We start from the raw sequence: 20,676 nt of genomic DNA, 5'->3' as shown, positions 1-20,676 counted from the left end.
AGTCAGCCACAATGAGAACCAACCAACCAGTTCATTTGCGACCTTACTGAATGAGCTAAGAGCATATACAAAAGTCCATCATAGACCCGGTCGATGCTCAGCCAGATAGAGCTGAGGAGCTTGCTAAAGGGACCTTTGAATTGGCAGGCAAGGCATGTGAGCGGCACATATCTCCACCGTCTCTCTACCCATAGAGCTACCCATATCTTCTCCATCCCGGTCGCCACCGCTGTAGCTGTACAGTTACAAACTTGGCGAGATTTAGATTGTCATTACCTATTCGTCTAAGTGCCCTGATTTCCTTATCGGGCTTATATCTGTTTAAATGTGATCATTTGAAAAATGGCACTTCTTTGTACTTGGCACAATTCTGCGAAAGCACCTTTACCAATGGCGGGCAGAAGTGAATACCAAGATTTGCCTAGGCGACAGGGGCGGTGGTGTAACGCCAGCGATAGTTGCTCCATACCGACCACCGAGCGCGGAGCAGCCTTCTCGGCAAAAAGTAGCTAATATTCAAGCTTACTAGGAATCGAGCACCTAATTTGACCTGCATGAGAGCCGACTACCGCTCAAAACAGCCGGACTATGGTGCTATTCACGGGCCTGATACGACTATCTGCGGTTCCTTGTGTAGCTTAGTCCCCGGCATAGCGCAGTAGCATATCCATTTAGCAGCGTCGTACGGCATGAACGAGCTGGGATGTCGAGGTAGTTTTGCGCCATTATCACATTGCACCTCGCGGCGCATTCCGGTTGAAAAATGGATATTTCCTAGAATGGACATTTCCTGGGCCGCATTGCGTCTATGCCCACCTTGTAAAGCAAGGTATGAGGTACTGTTGTTGATGGTGGATAAGCTTCTTTTATACAACCTAATATGCGCAAGCACCCGTGCAAATCTGCAGGTTCCCGAAAGCTGGGCTCTTGCTGGTGGTTTGCACTACGAATCCTTTTCACCATTAAGTGGGAGATGTAATTTCCTGTAGGAATTTTTCCCTCCTCTTCGTTGATCAGGACGTATAATATCATGCGCCAAGTATGTGGTACTACTAGGAGCACCAGGCAATGGACTGATATCGCATCCTTAGTTTAGTATGTATAAGTGCACTGCATCGGTGGCTACCGATTGACTCCGCCTCGTAGCTGGGATTACCGTGTGGCCCAAGCCTTGCCTTGAGGCCAGTCGCCACGGCCGACCGTCCCAATGAGGTAGGTAAAACTGGTAGTGGCGATTTCGATCTTATGTATGTCGTCCGGTGAGAAATTGGCCCCGCATGCATCCTCATCGCGTGCTCAAATATAGTTTGTCCCGCTGTGCCTATCCATTGAGATAATGATCTTGGCGAATGCAATTTGTACTACACGAATACTACCGCTATCATGTGCGTCTAGCATGGGACAAAAGGTCTCTGACCCCTGAAGCTACAGCTGCAGGGGGATAATGAGCTTTCAAGCCCCCGTTGGTCATGTCTTGGCTACTGCATCAGTGCGCGTCGAACATCGTGTTCTAAGTCATTTTGGCGATGAAAGACCCATTTCCGAGAGAAATTTCTGAACCAAGCCATGTTTGTCGGCTCCAACCGACTGCAGGGCTCGAGGTCTTGCCTCGAGGGAGGGACTACTTATAATCCGGGTATCCCGTCACCTCGATGGCCGATTGAGCGAAGTAGAGAGCAGCGTTCTGGTCGCTCGGAGCCTGGCGTACCGGTCATTATCTCGACTCATCCTTTTATGAGCATTGCATCGCTGTGGCACTTTCATCTCCAACCAAGCGGCACTCCACGATGGTTCGCTCAGCTTTGTTTGTGTCGCTGTTGGCGACCATAACTGGAGCCATAGCTCGTGGCTCTGGCCACACATCAAAAATCGTCCCAGGCGCCTATATCTTTGAATTCGAGAATGATCATGTGAGTTACTCGCACGGCTATTGGCATATAGCAATGCAGCAACGAGTGTGCAAATACTGACGAGGCGCAATTAGGATACTGCCGAATTTTATAAGCAGCTCAATGGCGAAGGGTCGACCCGCATGAAGTTCGATTATAAGCTGTTCAAAGGTGTCTCGGTCCAACTCAAAGATCTCTCTAATCATGAAGATAAAGCTCAGAAGATGGCCCAGCTGCCTGCCGTTAAGAACATGTGGCCAGTTACCCTTATCCAGGCTCCCAATCCGAAAGTTGAGTGGGTTGCTGGTACCAACTCTCTTCCCGCTCTACAGTCTAGAGACGTGAGCCCGACAGATCCTAGCAACTTTCCTCCTCACAAGATGGTCCAGATCGATAAGCTACAGGCAAAGGGCTACACCGGCAAGGGTGTTAAGGTTGCGGTGATTGACACAGGTGTAAGTAGGATGAAACTTATCTTTCTCACTCGGCTCTTCTCTTCCAGACATAAGCTTATGCGATGCTAGATTGACTACACCCACCCTGCTCTAGGTGGCTGCTTTGGCGCAGGATGTTTGGTGTCTTTTGGTACGGATTTAGTTGGCGACGACTATAGTGGCTTCAATACACCTGTGCCTGACAATGATCCTAAGGACTGTGCCGGCCACGGCTCTCACGTTGCCGGTATCATTGCTGCGCAGAAGAATCCCTACGGATTCACTGGTGGTGCTCCTGATGTCACTCTCGGCGCTTATCGAGTTTTTGGCTGTGAAGGCCAGGCCGGCAATGATGTCCTGATCGCCGCATATAACAAGGCCTTTGAAGACGGTGCTCAAATCATCACAGCCTCCATCGGAGGCCCCTCTGGCTGGGCCGAAGAGCCATGGGCTGTTGCTGTTGCCCGAATTGTCAGCGCTGGTGTTCCATGCACTGTCTCTGCTGGTAACGATGGCGACCACGGCCTTTTCTACGCCAGCACGGCGGCCAATGGCAAAAAGGTTCTGGCTGTTGCCTCTGTTGATAACGAGAACATCCCAACCGTATTCTCGCTCTCCAGCTATAAGATTGATAGTGGTGCTGATACAAAATTTGGTTACGTCCCTGCGTCCAAAGGAGCCGACGGTTGGAAGGGCGTTACCAAGCCAGTCTATGCTCTGACACTCGACACGACTATTGCAGACGACGCATGCTCTCCACTCCCCGACAACACCCCTGACTTGTCCGATCATATTGTTCTTGTTCGCCGAGGTAGCTGTACCTTTGTCCAGAAGGCTCAAAACGTTGCTGCCAAGGGTGGCAAGTATCTCCTCTACTACAACACCATTGCTGGCGCCCTGTCAGTCGATGTTAGCACCGTGCCACAGATTACAGCCGCTGGTATGGTTGAGGATTCCACTGGAGCAACTTGGATTGCTGCCATCAAGGACGGAAAAACTGTTACACTGTCAATGGTCGATCTAAATGAAGCTACTAAGCAGATTCAGTTCTCTAACAATAAGGCTACCGGCGGCGCCCTCAGCACTTACACGAGCTGGGGCCCTACCTGGGAGATGGATGTCAAGCCCCAGATCAGCTCTCCTGGCGGCAACATCTTGTCTACCTATCCCGTTGCTCTTGGTGGTTATGCAACCCTCTCTGGCACATCAATGGCCTGTCCATTGACTGCTGCCGCCGTTGCTCTGGTGGCTCAGGCTCGCTCCAACTTCGACCCTACCTTGCTTGAGAATCTTCTGGCTACTACTGCCAACCCCCAGCTTTTCAACGATGGCGCCAAGTTCTACGACTTCCTCGCCCCGGTTGCTCAACAAGGTGGTGGTCTCATCCAGGCCTACGACGCAGCATTTGCGACCACTCTTCTCTCCCCATCCAGCTTGTCGTTCAACGACACCGACCACTTCGTTTCAAAGCGACAGATCACTCTAAAGAACACCAGCAAGAACAGAGTCACCTATAAGATTGGCCACGTTCCCACTGACACATTCTACACTCTGGCGAATAGCAGCGGCTACGCAGCTCCCTTCCCCAACGACGCTGTTGCGTCCCACGCTTCTGTCAGGCTCAGTCAGCAGCAAGTGACTGTACCTGCTGGAAGGTCGATCACCATTGATGTCTTTCCTACGCCTCCGCGAGGCGTTGATGCTAAGCGCCTTGGCCTGTGGTCAGGTTACATCACGGTGAACGGTACTGACGGCTCCCATCTCTCTGTCCCATACCAGGGCCTTACTGGTTCCTTACGAAAGCAGCAGGTTCTCTTCCCAGAGGATTCATGGATCAGCAACTCCACCGATACAAAGCTAAACCCTGTTGCCAATGGAACCGTATTTACGATTCCAGGTCCCGGTAATGCTGGGCCCACGGATATACTTCCCGCTCTCGCCGTCAACCTAGCTCTTGGAACCCGGATTGTTCGTGCTGATCTCGTCCTCTTATCAGCACCTCCTCATGGAACCAAGATCAAAACCAAGAAGTTCTTTGATACCACGTCCATTGGCCAGCCCAGTGGATCCCCTCTTCTGTGGCAGAGCCGAGGTCCCACTTCTATTTCTTGGAGCGGCGAGCTGACTGATAACAAGTTTGCTCCCCCGGGAACTTATAAAGTCGTCTTCCATGCGCTGCGTATTTTCGGTAATGAGAAGAAGAAGGAGGACTGGTATGTAAGCGAGTCTCCAGCATTTACGATCAAGTATGCCTAGATGGAGCACGTGAAAAAGCAGCGTGAGAGGACATGTGAATTATTGGATATGAGATGTAAAGAATTAATGGGAATATAGTGTATTTTATGTAGTCTATCTCGCGCATAGCAGAGAAACTGTTGAAATGAGAACCGTAGCAGGTACATCACATCTTCGAAAGAGCAACGAGACAGAGCTCCGTCATGTGATCTTGAATAGTAATCGCAACCACGTGATGTGGCACGCTCGTATCATTCCAATCTCCCAAACCACGCCTTGAGACTCCAAGATCAGCCCTCCGGTGCCATTTAAATCCTCCAATCAGATCCGACCGTCGCCACCAAAGGCACCAGGCAGCAGGATTTTTCAACGATGGCGATTCGCCAGCCCTCCCGTTCCAGGTGTTTGTCCCCCACCAAGCGTTGCGGGGATGCGATTTAGGCCCGTCAGTGAACCCTTGGGAAGCCGAGAAAGGGCGAGCAGCTGGGCAAGGGAAAAGCTAGGCCGTTGTAGGATTACACGACGACTGTACACACGGTGCTTTGAGCCGCAGTGCCACCGCAAGGCGGCGAGTTTCGTCTCGATAACGAACGCCGGCTGGATAAACACTCACCTGCCGCTCGATCTGGTCCCTGGCTGTGCTGTCCATCTCACAGCAAGCCGCAGTCTCGGTGTTTCTCCGACTCCAATTCTTCTGCCTGATCCGATTCTTCGAGGCTGTTCTGGCGCGTGTCTTGCAGATCAGGTCTCGTCATTTTCTTTTAGCCCAGTAGCATCGCTTCTGCCCCTCTTCAGGGTATATGCGCAAGTGCCTGCATAGGATTGGCCCGTCGCCTGGTTGAGGGACACCTCGTCGCTGCCGCCCTTCGATATCTGCGACGCTGATTAGCGCTGCGATGAGCCGCGCTTGAATCAAACGTCGCAGACACCTATCCGCCCTGCAGCTGCTGCATCGAGGTCAGGCAAGGTCCAGCTTGAGATCCGCTTTGAGTGTCCCCGGTCTAACCGGGTGCGGCCCCAGTGCCTGATAGAGTTATCATAACAGGGTCCCCTTCAGGCAACAGCAAACATCCAATATATAGGCAGCGCAATAGGAGGAGGAGCAGCAGTTGGCAATCAGTGTTTCCCCGTTTCTCCCGCAGCACAAGATGGAGTCTATCTTGCCGATGGGTGGCTTTCAGCTGCCCTTCCAGCGCCGCCTGAGTCGTCTTTACAATGACACAAAGAAATCCAGCGATTTCGTCAAGGAGCCTGCTCAACATGAAGACGACCCCGAGATCAAGGCGCTATATCGCAAATTGCGCATCCAAAAGGATCGCTTTGTCAGCTGGGGGCTGGAATGGTCTGATCCTAATCAGTCTGCCGAAATCGACGAGTCCCTTTCCAAGGCTGGCCTGAGCGAGGTCGTTGGCAGCATCATGTCCACCATTAAAGATATTCTCGCCGAAGCTGAGCCTCTATGGTTGAGTTATAAGCGAGTTGTTGAGGGGGTTCGACCATCACCTGATCGTAAAGCACCGCTTGTCCAATGGGATAAGGGACGATTTGAGGATCTAATTCGTGATCTCACTGCCTCCATCGATACCCTCTGCGACTTATCTCGTATGCGCTCATCTGATACTTTAAACTCGCCGGTAACAAAGTCGAAGTCCAAGATTTCTGCTTCGGAAGGCGATTTTCGACCATTCGAATCAACACGGATGCAGACTCCTCAGCAGATTGACCCCAAGAGTTTGACCCATTTGCAACCTCTACAAGATGGGTTGAGCACCATATCAGCGTCTCGTCGACATGTTGTTTATATGAGCAAGACAGCTTACTCTGAACTCACAACGCAGGGTGCTACTAGACAACCCTGGGCCCCTCTTCTCCTTGAATATGCAGAGTTTGATCCGATCTATTCAACTACGGGCATTATGCCTCCGATGGCCCGCTTCGAAAAGCTCTCTGCTGGCCTTCAGCGGGATCCCCAGAGAGCCCCTGGCTCTTGGACTGGCCTGCCTCGCCTGCTCGGCTACTTTGAAGACCTTGAGAATTCTCGACTGGGTTTGGTTTATCTCTTCCCGCCCTCCTTCAACACATTGGCTTCCAACCGTGTGAGCCAAAACCCTCAGTACAGTCTACCTACTCTGAGCGACCTCCTCGCTCGTGGCGACTCAGAACCTCCGCTGGAGGCAAAATTCCGCTTTGCGTATAACCTTGCAAATACGGTGTTTGATATGCATGCGAGAGGGGTCACCCACGGTAATCTCTCGGACGCCAATATCTTGTTTAGCAAAGGCGCAGCGCCGGTGAACAGCGACGGCAAAGGACATGTTGATATTCGCCGACCTGTACTATCTTCTTTCGACGTCTTCACTGAAGAATCTTCAATTACAAATTCAATATGGCAGCACCCCCTTGATCCTCGAGCTGCGCAGACATCGCCTCTCCCAAAGTCTACTGATGAGAGAATCTTGGAAGTATATTCTCTAGCAATGGTCCTTCTGTCTATTGGATTATGGACCAAGTTGGATAACCTTGCACCAAGCGCAGCGCCCACAACTGTTCCAGAAACTGCTTTGGATACACTGGCCATTAGATGTGGTACACTGTATATGAAAGCTGTCCAAGCCTGCTGGAAAGTTGTCGACAATGAGCTTTCTGGTGAGGCTAAGGGCGAATCTCTGCTCTCTGGTGTGCAGATGCGTGTTACGCGATTCTTAGAGGCCTGTTGCATTCTAGACGGTGTCAGTGGATTCGAGGAAAGGCTGGGTCATGAGCCATCCCCTATGGAAGCTGCTCCATTACCCACAGTAGGGCCCTCGAAAGACTCCAAAGATAAAAAAGCAATACCAGGCCCTGCTCTCCCAACTAAGAAACCTCCTCCGCCGCCAGTGCCAACATACACCCAAAATAAAAGCATTGAGGCCCATGGTACGTGACTGCCTGCTCCCCTTAAATCATTGATAAGAGACAATATCTAATAATAGAATAGAGCCCGAAATAAAGGAAAGCAAACCGGAAACGAAGGTCAGACTATATCCTCATGTACCACTACCTCCAGATGTTGTGGACAAATGGAATTCTATTCTCATGCCTCAGATCAACATCGCCCTAAAATCCTTCTATCGCAAGCACCCCGAGTCCGTTGAGATATCTCTCGAATCCGTAGGGCCCAGCCCTCACCAGACCAGGCCTACTGTGTTAGTGGTCTGCACATCTGTTGGCAAAGTCCGTGCCATCCTGAAGAAGAAGCTGGGTGAGCTGTTTGACGATTCCACAGGCTTTGGTCTCAAAGTATGCCGTGGTAGTGTCATCAGATCACGACGACAAGGATCAATCATGAGATCTATGGCGCGAGGAAGTAGATCTAGTGGAAATCCATCTGGTCATGATGGCGATGACGACCCTGTTGAGGCCGTCAATCCCGAATACCAGGAGAGGCCCAATAATGGCGCAAGCATTGGAGCTTGGATAGGAGACCGACACTTGCCTCCGGTGAGCTTTGGTGGTCTTGTCATTGTTGATGAAAAGACGTATGGCATGACTGTGCACCACATGCTCGACGATCCAGAACGCGATTTTGGATTTCTCGATACCACGCGTAGTAGCGCTATTCCAGGGCGCGAGTGGCAGCCTGAGTCGACATTTGGTAGCTTCGATAGCGATGATTACTCTTACGAACTGTCCGACACAGAATCAGAGCCCTATTCTGAAACAGACATTACTAGCAACTACGATGAAGAAGAAGATGAGGAAGACGAAGAGTATAGTGAACCTGGTGATATCCCAGGCATAGAGCCGGGGTGTGGTGATGGCTATATCGTCACTCAGCCTGCACTAGATGACGTGGAAGAAGGCTTTTATCCTTATGCTGAGACCGAAGATGAAGACCATCTTGATACTTTTAGCCTTGGTGAAGTGTATGCTTCCAGCGGTATTCGCCGCAAGGAAGCTAATGGACTGATTCATGAAGTTGACTGGGCCCTTTTCGAATTCGCTGATGGACGTTTGCCTGATGACAATTCTATCCCCAAAATATCGGATGATGGAAACCAAAGATCCCGCACACTTGGAAAGAATACCCAGAGCAATCAGCCGGTGCTTCGACCAACCACGGTGGCGCCATGGTCATCTCTTCCTGGCCTTGAGGTGCAATGCGTTGCACGAACTAGCGGCTCACAGACTGGTCAAATCTTACCAGCCTTGACAAGCGTCAAGATTTACGGACGTCAGTCCCCGAGCCATACATACCAAATCGCCAGCACTTTATCTCCAGCCGCAGGACAAGGCGCGAGGCCATCCTATCCTCTAGGAATACCAGGAGACAGCGGTGCCTGGATTGTCGATCGGCAGCACGGACAGCTCTGTGGGCATGTATTGGCCTGGAGTCAGCGCAAGCGTGTGGCTTACATTTGCCCTATGGATGTCTTGCTCCTCGATATTGCACAAACTCTTGAAGCATCGGAGGTGCGACTGCCAGGCGGCGAGCCTGTTGTAATGCTCAACGTCTCCGAAAAACATGGTAGTCTGCAGCGAGAGGAAGATGACCGAGAGCATGTGTTTGACGAAGAGGATGAAGAAGATGAAGAGTATGATATGCCTCCGGCCCTTGTCGGCCAGCCATCGAGCCCAAAGAGAATTGCATCGCCGGCTGCCTCATCAAGTCCGATTAGACTAGAAGTTCCGCCTGAGCTGCAAAGTATCACAAGGAAGATGGACAGTATAAAGATTGGCAATCGGAGGATTGACGTAAACGTGTAAAAGCTAATACAGAGCATTGGGTGCTGGGTATGGGACGGAATTGATGGGATACAACTATGTCTTCTTTTGAAGAACATGCTTCTTTTAATTTGGATTACAAGTTTTTAGTAGTACTATGTTTTTTTTCTTCTTCTTTTGCAATACCCTACTTTTGGATGAACAGGTTAACAGCTAGGCAATGATATTTTGGGATTTTTTTTATAAACGCTATTAAGATGGGTTCACGTGAATGTCGCCAAATGATTTACATGAAATCGTCTTCCCAATCCGCCGACCGGTCTTGATTACTCGACGCGGCCATGTTCTCTTCAGTAAATAGCTCATCATACGCGTGATCTTTCTGCCACTTCTTCTCTTTCCACTCCTGAGCCTGTCGCTGTTCTTCTTTTCTCTGTCATCGGCCATCAGTCAGCCGAATGGTCATGGGCCCGAAGCTGCAGCCTATCAAGGCAGCAGCTTTTGGAACGTGGACGCGCGTACCTTGATTTGCAGGGCTGCCTGTTCCTTGGCTCGTAGCTGCTTGAGCATTTCATCCTTTTCGGCCTTTAGATCGGGCTTCTTCTCCACCTTGGTCTTGTTAAGGCGGTTGACGATGGGGTTCTCGCGATTGGGAACGAGGATGCGCTTGACCTGTTTGAGCAACTTTGCGGTTAGATTATCTAACGCCATGTTCTCCGGTTTGCTTTGCGGAAGGGAGAGAAGAGAGGGAAAGACGCTTGCTTTTCTTTGATCATGGAAGCTGACTTGGCCGACGTCCATGCTTCCATCCTTTTTGAGATTGGACCAGGGGGTGTAGATGACGGTAATATTATCTTTTTTATTTCCTAGAGAACCAAGCTGTGTTAGAGGTATATGATATGATTGGATGGAGGATAGAGATGAGAGGAAGTGAACCTTCTATTGAGTTTGCCTTTGTGAGTTGTGCTAGGTCCATGACCAGCTCCTTGGGCAAGTCATCCCATGATTGGCCAGGCTGCATGCGAAGGTAAATGTGGGCGCTGGAAAGCTTGTCGACGTGGAACTAGCAGAATCTTTGTCAATATTCATCAACGAGGCCTTGGCTAATTGAAGCCGGAAGTCTTCGTCTCATACCCTAGAGATGGGAACAGTCAGCTGTGAACGAAAGGAGCATCAAGTTCGGGGGGAGTCCTCATACCAGACATCTTCCTCCCAGCCATACTTGATCAGGTCCTCATCTAGTAGAAGTGTGCAAACATTAGACAAATCCTCAGCCCTTCGGTGAGAGAGTGGATGCACGAGCAAACTCACTCTCAAACTTATCCTTGCCCACGTAGATGAAGCCGGCCGGCTCAACCACATTGGACGTGAAATAATACACCATTTTGTTTTCTCCCGGTTTCCTTTCACTCCTCTCCCTTTTGTCTCGCCGGCTGTTGTCTCAGGAAATGTCAGGCTGCTAGTCTTTCCCAGCGCCACCTTCAGCTGCTGTCGTCCGAGGCTTTCCTTCTTCCCACAAGCTCCTCTCAAAAGCTCATCTCAGGACCGACCAGGCCAGAAAGAGGCTGCGAAAGTGTGGGCCCCAGCTGAGACACGTGATCCACACCGCCGAGGCGCTGCCTCGTGTCTGTTTAGTGTTTATTAGGCTATGAAGCTTATTAGTACTACTTGAGGAATATTGAAGCTAGAATACAGGAAAGAAGCGCAAATGGATGTTCAAAATAAACGGGAAAGATACAATTTTCGTGAGACAAGTGCTGCGTTTCGTGTGTGCATATAGTTACGATTTTCTATGTCTAGACTCTTCAAGTTTCGTGTTTCTTCCACTGCTGGCACTGTATTGTAAACGCTCCATCGTCAGACGTCTACCAACAAATCTCCCTTACATCTAGGTACTCTCATAAAGTACGGCTTGCGATACTATGTAAACCAGCTTCGACGGGCTTCTAGTCAGCCACCTGACGGACGCTTCATTATCCATGCTGATCATTCTGGGCTGCTCATTCTGGGCTGCTCATATAAAGCACCAAAAGAGAAAGAGGAAAGATAAAAAGAACAGGAAAAAACGTCACTGATAAAGCCTCTGTGCTCACCCCCTCCCCTTCACCACGCCCTCTCCTCTCAACGCTGTCAAAAGGGTGTACGAAGTATTGTTGGCCGTGCGGTTAGTAAATGCCGAAGATTTTCGGAAAAAAACAAAGAGAGATCCAAGGCAAAGCCCCATGTCCGGTGTTACCACCCCCTGTCAACAAAGCTCGTACTTATGTATGTGCCTACTTATTAGACTACCTACTTTGCCCATCTAATTTTGACGCAAGCCACTCGAGTGTATTTTGTATAATGAAACTACATGAATAAAAGAAGTAATCAAATAGGTGGTAATAATGGCTATATTTGCCAGATACTAAAACGAGCAAGTTTTACAGCCAGCGTAAGTGAGTATCTTTGGATGATATTGGTTCACTGTTTACTTATACGGGCAGAGACGAAGGCTGCGAGGAAATCCAGTAGAGAACATACAAACGGAGACTATGGCGGTATTTGTCCTTTCAGCACTCTCCACCGTTTTCTGGTTCCAACTTTTTATGAGGGGAGTAATATCTATCGTCAACTCCGTCCATTTTCCTAATGCCTCCTCAGCCTTCATCTAAGACAAGCCACAATCCTCCCGACACTTTCTTGCGCTTCCGCCCTCGCCGTCCTCCATTTCTTCGGCGGAATTTGAATCTGTGGCACCTCTTTCCACTCCACTCTATATACTATGGTACGTTTCGTTTCGTTACTTTTTGTCCCGGTCTCGTGAATCACGCCCCTCTAGGATCAGCCCCATCAACCCACTAGATGCCTTGGCTGGATATGTCTTGAATCTTCCCAAGAGACACTCACCCTCTACCTGACAGCAAACATTTGTATCTTTATGCACTATTGGATTCCTTGGTGGCCATCGTATCTCTAAACGTGCTAGTTTCTTGACGAGGCGCGTACAAGTATTTCTCTCTCTTTCTCTCTGCTTCTTTTCGCTCCAATTTACTTGAAACCGTTAAGGTATTTTTGGGTATACTTGTATTGTTTTGACTATCTGACTGTCAATCTCTATTCTCGCTTAGCTGGCTGTGAAGGATTAGGGTGTTTGCATATAAGAATCTTACTACTATGTTTTGGCTAGCCTTTTGCTCGGAAACTGTCGATCCGAGCCTTAGATCCGCCGGTAGTGGGGAAATTTGCGCGGCGTATTTCCCCAATTTACGGGAGCTATCCGATCTTTATGATCTAAAGACGTGAAAGCCGAGGTAACCATGCCCCAATGAAGCAGGGGTACGGTAACTACGTAGCTGCTCGGGATCACACATCACCATCGATAACGCATAAGCCACAGTGTTTAGAAACAATGGAAAATATGACGTTCTGAAAACTATCTAAGGCTATCTAAAACTATCCACGGATAACTATCCATGATTCCCAAGAGCATAAACTGACATGCGATCGCTAAGTAAAATCCCTTGTCCATCCCGTCCATTTTTCTCCATTGGAGCCCAAGTCTTCTGAGAGGTATAAAGAAGCTTCCTCAGTTACATAGTAGAGACTCCACCTTGCCCATTTATACGCCCATATCCATGCATAATAGTTCCAAATCAGCTTAATCTGATTTCAGCGATGATACTATAGTGTGGAAAATAGGAGTTAGCCCGTCCAATGCAACCTCCTTAAGAAGGAGGGATGTGGAAAAAGATACTGCTGTGAGTTTGAACTTACTTAATGCTGAAGCTAATTAGTTACTTCGACCGGGATCGTAGTTTTGGTGAGTTGATTGATGCCACCAGTGACTTGCTTGTAGGCCTGAATACGGATCTGGTACGAGCCGGGTTCAGATATGTTCATTCGGTCAAATTTGAACTCAATGATCTCGGCTGCATTGCCACCGTTCATTGGAGCCCATGAGGCAGCTAGTTGTCCTCTAAGGATGCCTTTAACCTCTTGACCGCTCGCGTCCAGAGCGTCTGCATGCGCCATGTAACTCCCAGCTGGGTCAGCGACAGCCAGCTTTGCGGTAATCTTGATGTTTGCACCGCTTTTGATAGGACTGCTTGGTTTGGTTGTGATCTGCATCGGGGGAGAAAAGCTCATAGTATATGCGGAGGCCATATTGAAGAAGTTTGCGGGAAGTCTTGAGCAGAAGATAGTATTGAATAGTAGAACAGCTGTTTTGGCTTTGAGAGTTTGAGAGTGATCTACGAGGATGTGCTTGGGAGTCTGGGTTGTGTGAGAATCTGAGGTCTTTGTGTTGGAAATTGAGAGCGAGATGGCCGCGTTATATAGACGAGAGGGAACTTACATCGCCTATACCAAGTGGTCAAAGTGTGTATATAATCAGAGGAAGATAAGTCAGACATGGACCCATATTCTTTGCGACTTTCCAGTTTGCACGGCTGTAGTTCTTATTTTTGAGCTGTGATAGCCCATGCACACATCAATTTCTTTAAAGATACACCTCTAATATCCTGTAGACACACCTAATTATGAGCATAAATAATTAATGCTCAAGTAAGAGCCATGACTGTGCAAATAGGAAGACTCTGGACCCCCTAACTTCAGGGGTATACCTAGGTGTGTAGCATAGGCTATAGACAGGTTTAATGATAGAACTTTGCGTAAGCCGTCTATGCTATACGCAGATTTATACTGGGTACAAATAACATTAGGCCTGAGAGGATTCGAAGTCAAGTCTCTCCAGGTGATCATGGACTGATCTAGCTTAGAGGGTCGTAGAGCGGACATGCAGGGGGGGGGATTTCGTGATGCTGTATGAACGATTGGACAGCTCTTGTGAGGCTTGTCTTAAACCGAATAGTCTGCCCAAGGACTCGTACGTCAGGTATGTTTGCTAGGTACAAAGGTGGTAGTGGTGGGCAATTTCCCCTCACATCTCTCTCTCCCTGACGTTGTGGCCTTGGCGCACGTCTTCTCTCTTTTTCTTTAGGACTTTTTTTTCCCCTTATTTCTTGTTTTAGTATAGCTCCCTTTAAAGTCTTAAAGCGAATGTTCATTTTTTCTAATGTAATGTTGGCAGCCAACGCCAACAGTTCATGAAGACATTAGCCCGGTTGGAAGATCACTGCGTGTCCCGTGCCAAGATGAGGCTGAAAGCTATCCGGATTTTCGGGACAGGGGAAGGGGTGCAAACAAAATGACAACCTTTATGGCTAGAGCGATCTTGATCTTTTTTTTTTAAGCGTAGGTCTCAGATCAGGCTGCTTCGACTAGCGTTTGTACGGTAGAGGCGTCAAGGAAGCTGACTTACCAACAGCGGCTAACCTCGTCCAGAGGTGAAGGGTTACATGCTAGATCTGTGCTCAAATCCTACCCCCTCCGCATCTCCCCGGCTTCCCAACCCAGCCCTACATTAAGTAACAGGCCTTTGCAGAGTATCTTAGGCCAGTGATGTAATAGTATTACCAAGCAAGGAAGGCTGAGGCCGGTGTGGCGCCGAATATCCGGCCGTATGATCTTAAAATGAGAGACGACTTGATATAAAACGCGGAAGCCTATTTACAGCCAGAGGAGAAATGTGACGAAGATGTGTAATGACTACGGTACTGAGTATTGTGTAGGTGGGAGATGGAATAGCAAACAGTAAAATAAAATAAACTCCCAGTAAAAACTGGCCCAGCAGTGACACTTTTATGTGTAGTCTGTTCTCCTGTCGTGTAGTTGGATAGCAGTAGTCAGAACACTTGTATGGTATACATAGCCGAAAATATGTTACTACAGGATAACAGGCAAGATAACGAAGTGAACAAAGCCACATATTATTTTCATGTAATTTGCTTACCTTGTTTTTCCCCTCCGTTCGGCGTTGCGTTGATATTCATGTGACTCAGCTGCGGAACTCCATGGTAAGATAGCTCGCCTCATTTTAAGAAGACCTGGATGGATACACCAATACCATCTACCGCCGTATTGATTGGCTACCAACGAGATCTGCTATTATATTTACCTACAGAAGTTTATGCAAGAAACCTTGTAAGCTCGTGTTTTGTGTAACAGTCTGTACTGTTTGCCATCCATAATCCAGGATAGGCTGTTGGCTTGTCTTCCAATTGGCTCTCTCTACCGGGTACCTGGTAATGGTCTTCTCGTCAATCACTGTGCTTATACGACATTGACTAAGCGATGCCCTTGTATGGTTACTCAAAGATCTGGCCAGAGGAGGCAATAAGATATGACTAGTGAGAGGTGTTCAAGGTTCCAAGCGATGTGGCTAGTGTCAATTTGATCTCACAAGGTTTCATCTCTATTTTTTTGCTCTCCCACTCGTACTCGTATTCATAGCTCCTTGTCAAGATACAACAGTACTATTGAAGTGCCTAGATATATTTGTAACCAGTGACGCCATAAACGGGCAATATGACCGCCCAAAATAGGGGCGAAGAGCACCAAGTCTTCAAGCAGTATATTTTCGTGGCTAGTGAGCCAACAACTTCCATAAAGACAAGGAATAAAAAGCCAATGGCCCGAAACGATGGATGGGCTCACTAGACGGACTCAGCTTTCGGCTTTTAGGCGTATCTGCCAATATCTATTTGACAACACACTCACCTTCCTCTATTAGTCTCTCATTGGAATTGGCTATACTTCTCCTGTTAGGTGAGTTAAAGGATTCGAGCGTCACACTAATTCCCGCCGCCCACTTGGTTTGACAGGACTGATCGGCCCAAGGATTTGTTAGAGGCGCGGCAAATGCTGGTTCCGATACTATTTTTGTCCTGTCACATGCGATATATTTGTCTACACCAATTGTTAATTAGCCGTCTATGGGTTGTGTCTGGTAGTTAGCTGAGAGAGAGTTGCTCGCTTAGAATTGGGAACATTTGACATCTAAGACGCAGATCACTCGGGCATCTCCGAATCAGAGAGATATCCGATGTGTTTGCGTCAGCTGAGGCACTGAGACACATTCTTGGCTACCTATTGATGTCTTGTCATGCTTTTGGCGCTTTGTCTCGAGTGATAACTACGTGATGGCAGTCTACGATGGCCTTAAGCGGCTGCCCACGGCTATTCAGAGCCGATATGACGAACGCAGGGGGATCAACTTGTTTTGGATCTGCCAATGTACTTAGATTTGGCACTATTGAAGTTTGTCTCTCATCATCGAGCCGTAGTTCCGCGGATTGCACGCACGCCCCCTTCGTAAACCTGCTCTATTACAAGAGGTTTCGGTGAGAGGATCAGCCATTAACAAGGCAGGGCCCAAGGGCCACTGGCTGGCCAGAAGCCTCAACGCAAAAAAGAAAAAAGAAAAGGAAAGGAAAAAAGGGCTCAGCAAGATGAAATTTGTCTTGGCCCTTCTCAATTTTGCTTTCGCGGTGAGGCTGGCTTGGACATGACACTATCTGACACGCAAGAGAGTTGCTGTGACACAAGGATCTAAGCGAGCCCCCCCGGCCACTATGCTCCGGCGGAGGATGTGGGCGGTCAGGAACTGATAACAGTGTATTACGGCTCTCTTGTGGGCGTCGTAGAGCTGAGCTGAATATTAGTAGATCATAGCCATGGGCCTCTGTACTTGACGAGAGGCGCACAAAGTATCTACCTATCATTTGATACGCTGCGGTCTGAGAGCAACTACGAGTTTGGTAGCTAGACTTACAGTTGTTATCGTTTGGTAGTAGGCTAACAACATTACGAAATTGGGACCGGGCAAATGGCCGACACACAAATGCTCATAACGCACAGGAGAGGTGATATCCCTACCTGCGGTACCGCTCATAAGGCTCGATTGTACGGAGATACTCATTTTGCGGCACCTACTAGTGCCTATTTTGATCCATTTATGGGAGAGTAGAAACACTCTCAGAGATTCAGTGGATGGATGAGCCCAGAGACGTCGAGGTTATCTAACCAACGCAACCAAGCTACTGCAAAGGTATCGCAGTGATTGTCCTCGGGAAAGGGAGAGAGAGACAGAGAACGGCTAGAGGAGCTGAAGAGGTGCTTGGGCCCGTGGAGGGGCAACTGGTGCTTGCTGCATATCCGGATCGCTGCCGGAGCAGCTGAGGTTACACTAGGCTGAAACTTATCAAAGCGAAGAGAAACAAAAATTGAACGACAAAACTGACATGTATACAATACATTTTCGTTTGCTACTCCACGCCCTTGACGCCCATGGCCCTCTCCCTTTTCAATTCGAGCTGAAGCGCTGTAACTGTAGCTGAAGCTCTGCAGACGTGAATGCAAGGGAGGGGGTGGCGGGCAAGATGCGCCCTCGAGAGCCAGTACTCGTTACATGCTTTTGTTGTCTCTGCGCTGAATTAGGAACACTCCAAGGTGGCGTAACCTTGGCAGGAATCAAAGACGAGAAATGAGCAAAGTACATATTGCTGGTAATAGACAATAACCCTGTAAGTGCCTAGCCTAGCAGCTCCTGGCGAGCATCCAGGTCAGGTTATGGCTTAGACACAGACACAGCCTTATGAGATGGTGGATAGGTTAGAATTACAGAGGTACAAACCGAGTCCAGACGCTTCCCGCCCTCTTGATACAGCCGATGTGTGTAAGTGAAGATTTACTTTTGTGACCCCAATACGAGAGCCGCTGACAGCCGCTGTGGAGACAGTTTATCCATTTCCAGTGAGCGGAGTTCCTCCTAGCTTGGGGCCACCAGACCGGGCTCTAGCAGTTGAAGGGTTCAAGCTCTTGGGCTCTTTGGGACCCTGTGAGGCGCTGTAGTTTTGCTCTATGTACTGTCTGTTATGGCCTCGCCTTGGCAGCTGAAGCAGCATTCATGTAAACAGCCTTCTATCTATACACCGGATTATCATCTGGTAGTCGAGTTCAGCAACTCCGTCTCTTAGACAAAGGCAGCTTGTATCTGCTGCTGCTATGGATGTACAGTACATACATGTCGATACTTGCCGACCTCGGCCGTAGGAATGGGCTCCATCCATCCTCTGTCTTTTAGCGCACAAAAAGTCCCCCGAGATACAGCAATGCGGCCATCTTGTTGATGGAGTAGTTGCAAACCCGCTCGGAGAAAATCAAAACCTCCCGGGCCTTGAACCACACGTTGAGCGGCCTCTGCAGACAGCAACATCCACTCTGTCCCGCTAGAATACCTGAGAGATACAGGACTCCAGAGAGCCAAGAGCCCATGCTGCGACCTCTCCGTCGGCGAACTCTGCTGCCGTTACAAGGACCCAGAAAGCCCCGCGTCGGCGTGTGCCTCCCCCACCATAATCATCATCGCCAGCTCCAAATCCGACTCCAGCCTCGGACGGCTTTTGCTCCTCTACATTCTTTTCCCTCCTCCTCCTTCTCTGCCGTATCTTTCCATCACTGCTTCTCCTCCTCATCGCGCAGAAGCTCAGCAAAGATGGTTGCCGAAGACTTCGAAGCTGTGCTCAAGGGCAAATACCCTGGCAAGTCGCACGCCCGCCGCGTTGTCGACCTCATCCGCAAGAAAGACCCCAACGCCAACGGCGTTCTCTATCTCGAGGGCCGCCACACGAAGCTCCTCGAGGACAACGACTCTCCCGAACCCTTCCGGTATGCTTCAGTTCTTCGAACCAATACTCTGCATCTATGCGCAGAGATTTTACAGTTGTTATAGCGATCGATGTATATGCAAGCTACTAACCGAGCGCACTCTTGCAGACAGCGCCGCTTCTTCTACTACCTTACCGGCTGCAATCTCGCCGACTGCTTCTTTACCTACGACATCCAATCCTCCAAGTCCACTCTCTTCATCCCCCCGATCGACCCTCATGATGTCATCTGGTCCGGCCTGCCCACGACCATCGACGACGCCCTCAAGCTATACGACGTGGACGAGGTGAAGCTCACCACCGAGGTCAATGCCACACTTGCCCACCTCGCGGGCACAAACTCCAACTCGACAATCTACGCCATCAAGGACCAGGTGTCAGACCACATCACCTTCATCGGCTTTGAGAACAAGGATTTCGAGCTCCTCAAGCCCGCCATCGAGGTCTCCCGTGTCGTCAAGGATGAGTTCGAGGTGGCCATGATCCGCAAGGCCAACAGCGTCTCCAGCCTGGCGCACAAGGCTGTCGTCGAGAAGGCGAAGAAGGCGTCCAACGAGAGGGAACTCGAGGCCGTGTTTCTGGAGCGATGCGTGGCCAACGGCGCCAAGAACATGGCGTACCATCCCATTGTGGCCGGCGGCACTGCTGCGGCGACTCTGCACTACGTTCCCAACGACGCTCCGCTGGCAGGAAAGCAGCTCCTGCTGATTGATGCTGGTGCTGAGTGGGATAACTATGCCGCTGATATCGTAAGTAGCTTCTTTACTGCTTCCATCGAATCGGCTAATCGAAGTCGTTGCTGACCGGCTATGCAATAACAGACCAGAACCTTCCCCCTCAACGGCAAGTTCACCAAGGAGGCCCGCGAGATCTACGACATTGTCTACAAGATGCAGCAGGAGTGTATTGCGGTTATCAAGGCTGGCATGCACTGGGAAGACGCCCACATCTTGGCCCACAAGATCGCCATTGACGGCCTGCTAGCTCTGGGCATCCTCAAGGGCGACAAGGACGAGATCTTCAACGCCAGAATCAGCCAGGCTTTCTTCCCCCACGGCCTGGGCCACTACCTTGGCATGGACACCCACGACACTGGCGGCAACCACAACCGCCAGGACCCCGATGTCATCTTCCAGAACCTGCGTCTGCGAGGCCAGGTTCCCGCCGGCGGAGTTGTTACCGTTGAGCCCGGTGTAAGTTCCTACTCCTTGATGATCCATGATGCGTGCAAATAGAGCATGAAGTTTTGAATCTTACACACGAGCACAGGTCTACTTTTGCAAATTCATCATCGACCCCTACTTGGAGAACCCCGAGCAGAGCAAGTATATCGACTCTTCCGTGCTCGCCAAGTACTGGGATGTAGGCGGTGTTCGGTAAGCAAACGAATCTCTCTTCTTGTTATCCTTTGTTACAACTCTAATTCCAATTCTAACCCGATGCAGTATCGAGGACAACATCCTCGTCACGGAGACCGGCTATGAGAACCTCACCACTGCCATCAAAGAGCCCGGCCAGTTGGAGGCCCTCATGGCATCTAGCTAGATGCAGCAAAGCCAAATAGTTAAAACAAAAGACTGTAAAATAGCTTAAAAAAAGAACAAACGAAATGATAGAAGAATGATATCAATCTCGCTCCTTGCACACGCTAATAAACACGAGATTGCTCCAAGTGCCAATCACAGCTCCTGTGCGAATTGCGCTGACGCGTACCAATACGAGTCGCCCAGCCCTCCATCTTAGCAAGCTCCAGCTCACGATAGCACTGTGCAAATTTAGCCAGCGGGCCTCCAACAGCTCCAGACCCAGCTGAGCTTTGCCGGGCAAAGTCCAGCTTTTGTCCGGGACCTCAAAGAGGACCCCCTTTGA

The 20,676-nt window shown here is 49.6% G+C and overlaps 5 protein-coding genes across 5 annotated transcripts; 3 read left to right on the top strand and 2 right to left on the bottom strand.

The window, feature by feature from the left end:
* Positions 1–1,357: 1,357 nt before the first annotated feature.
* TrAFT101_004526 (uncharacterized protein) lies at positions 1,358–4,759 on the top strand. Its single transcript, XM_024907181.2, has 3 exons — positions 1,358–1,910; positions 1,985–2,344; positions 2,414–4,759. Exons 1-3 carry the CDS (start codon positions 1,788–1,790, stop codon positions 4,577–4,579), a joined length of 2,649 nt encoding a protein of 882 aa, XP_024765666.2. The 5' UTR covers positions 1,358–1,787; the 3' UTR covers positions 4,580–4,759.
* An 84-nt stretch (positions 4,760–4,843) lies between these two features.
* Positions 4,844–9,496, top strand: TrAFT101_004525 (uncharacterized protein). The gene is made up of 2 exons (XM_024905691.2): positions 4,844–7,474; positions 7,536–9,496. Exons 1-2 carry the CDS (start codon positions 5,707–5,709, stop codon positions 9,302–9,304), a joined length of 3,537 nt encoding a protein of 1,178 aa, XP_024765667.2. The 5' UTR covers positions 4,844–5,706; the 3' UTR covers positions 9,305–9,496.
* TrAFT101_004524 (uncharacterized protein) lies at positions 9,473–10,596 on the bottom strand. The gene is made up of 5 exons (XM_066127199.1): positions 10,461–10,596; positions 10,199–10,397; positions 10,025–10,128; positions 9,785–9,934; positions 9,473–9,695 (listed from the first exon to the last, which is right to left on the bottom strand). The coding sequence occupies exons 2-5, from the start codon at positions 10,281–10,283 to the stop codon at positions 9,549–9,551; spliced, it is 486 nt and encodes a 161-aa protein (XP_065983308.1). The 5' UTR covers positions 10,284–10,397; positions 10,461–10,596; the 3' UTR covers positions 9,473–9,548.
* Positions 10,597–13,027: 2,431 nt separating this feature from the next.
* On the bottom strand, positions 13,028–13,405 carry TrAFT101_004523 (uncharacterized protein; the record flags this gene model as incomplete). Its single annotated transcript, XM_024905692.1, has 1 exon — positions 13,028–13,405. The coding sequence occupies one exon, from the start codon at positions 13,403–13,405 to the stop codon at positions 13,028–13,030; it is 378 nt and encodes a 125-aa protein (XP_024765669.1).
* A 4,687-nt stretch (positions 13,406–18,092) lies between these two features.
* TrAFT101_004522 (uncharacterized protein) lies at positions 18,093–20,505 on the top strand. The gene is made up of 5 exons (XM_024907182.2): positions 18,093–18,808; positions 18,917–19,556; positions 19,629–20,000; positions 20,077–20,183; positions 20,253–20,505. The coding sequence occupies exons 1-5, from the start codon at positions 18,414–18,416 to the stop codon at positions 20,350–20,352; spliced, it is 1,614 nt and encodes a 537-aa protein (XP_024765670.2). The 5' UTR covers positions 18,093–18,413; the 3' UTR covers positions 20,353–20,505.
* Positions 20,506–20,676: the final 171 nt, after the last annotated feature.

Source organism: Trichoderma asperellum, chromosome 2 (genome assembly GCF_020647865.1).
Source record: "Trichoderma asperellum chromosome 2, complete sequence".
In the NCBI taxonomy this organism is placed as follows: Eukaryota; Fungi; Ascomycota; class Sordariomycetes; order Hypocreales; family Hypocreaceae; genus Trichoderma; species Trichoderma asperellum.
The sequence above is the reverse complement of the archived record's forward strand: the minus strand, read 5'-3'. Positions and strand labels throughout refer to the sequence as shown.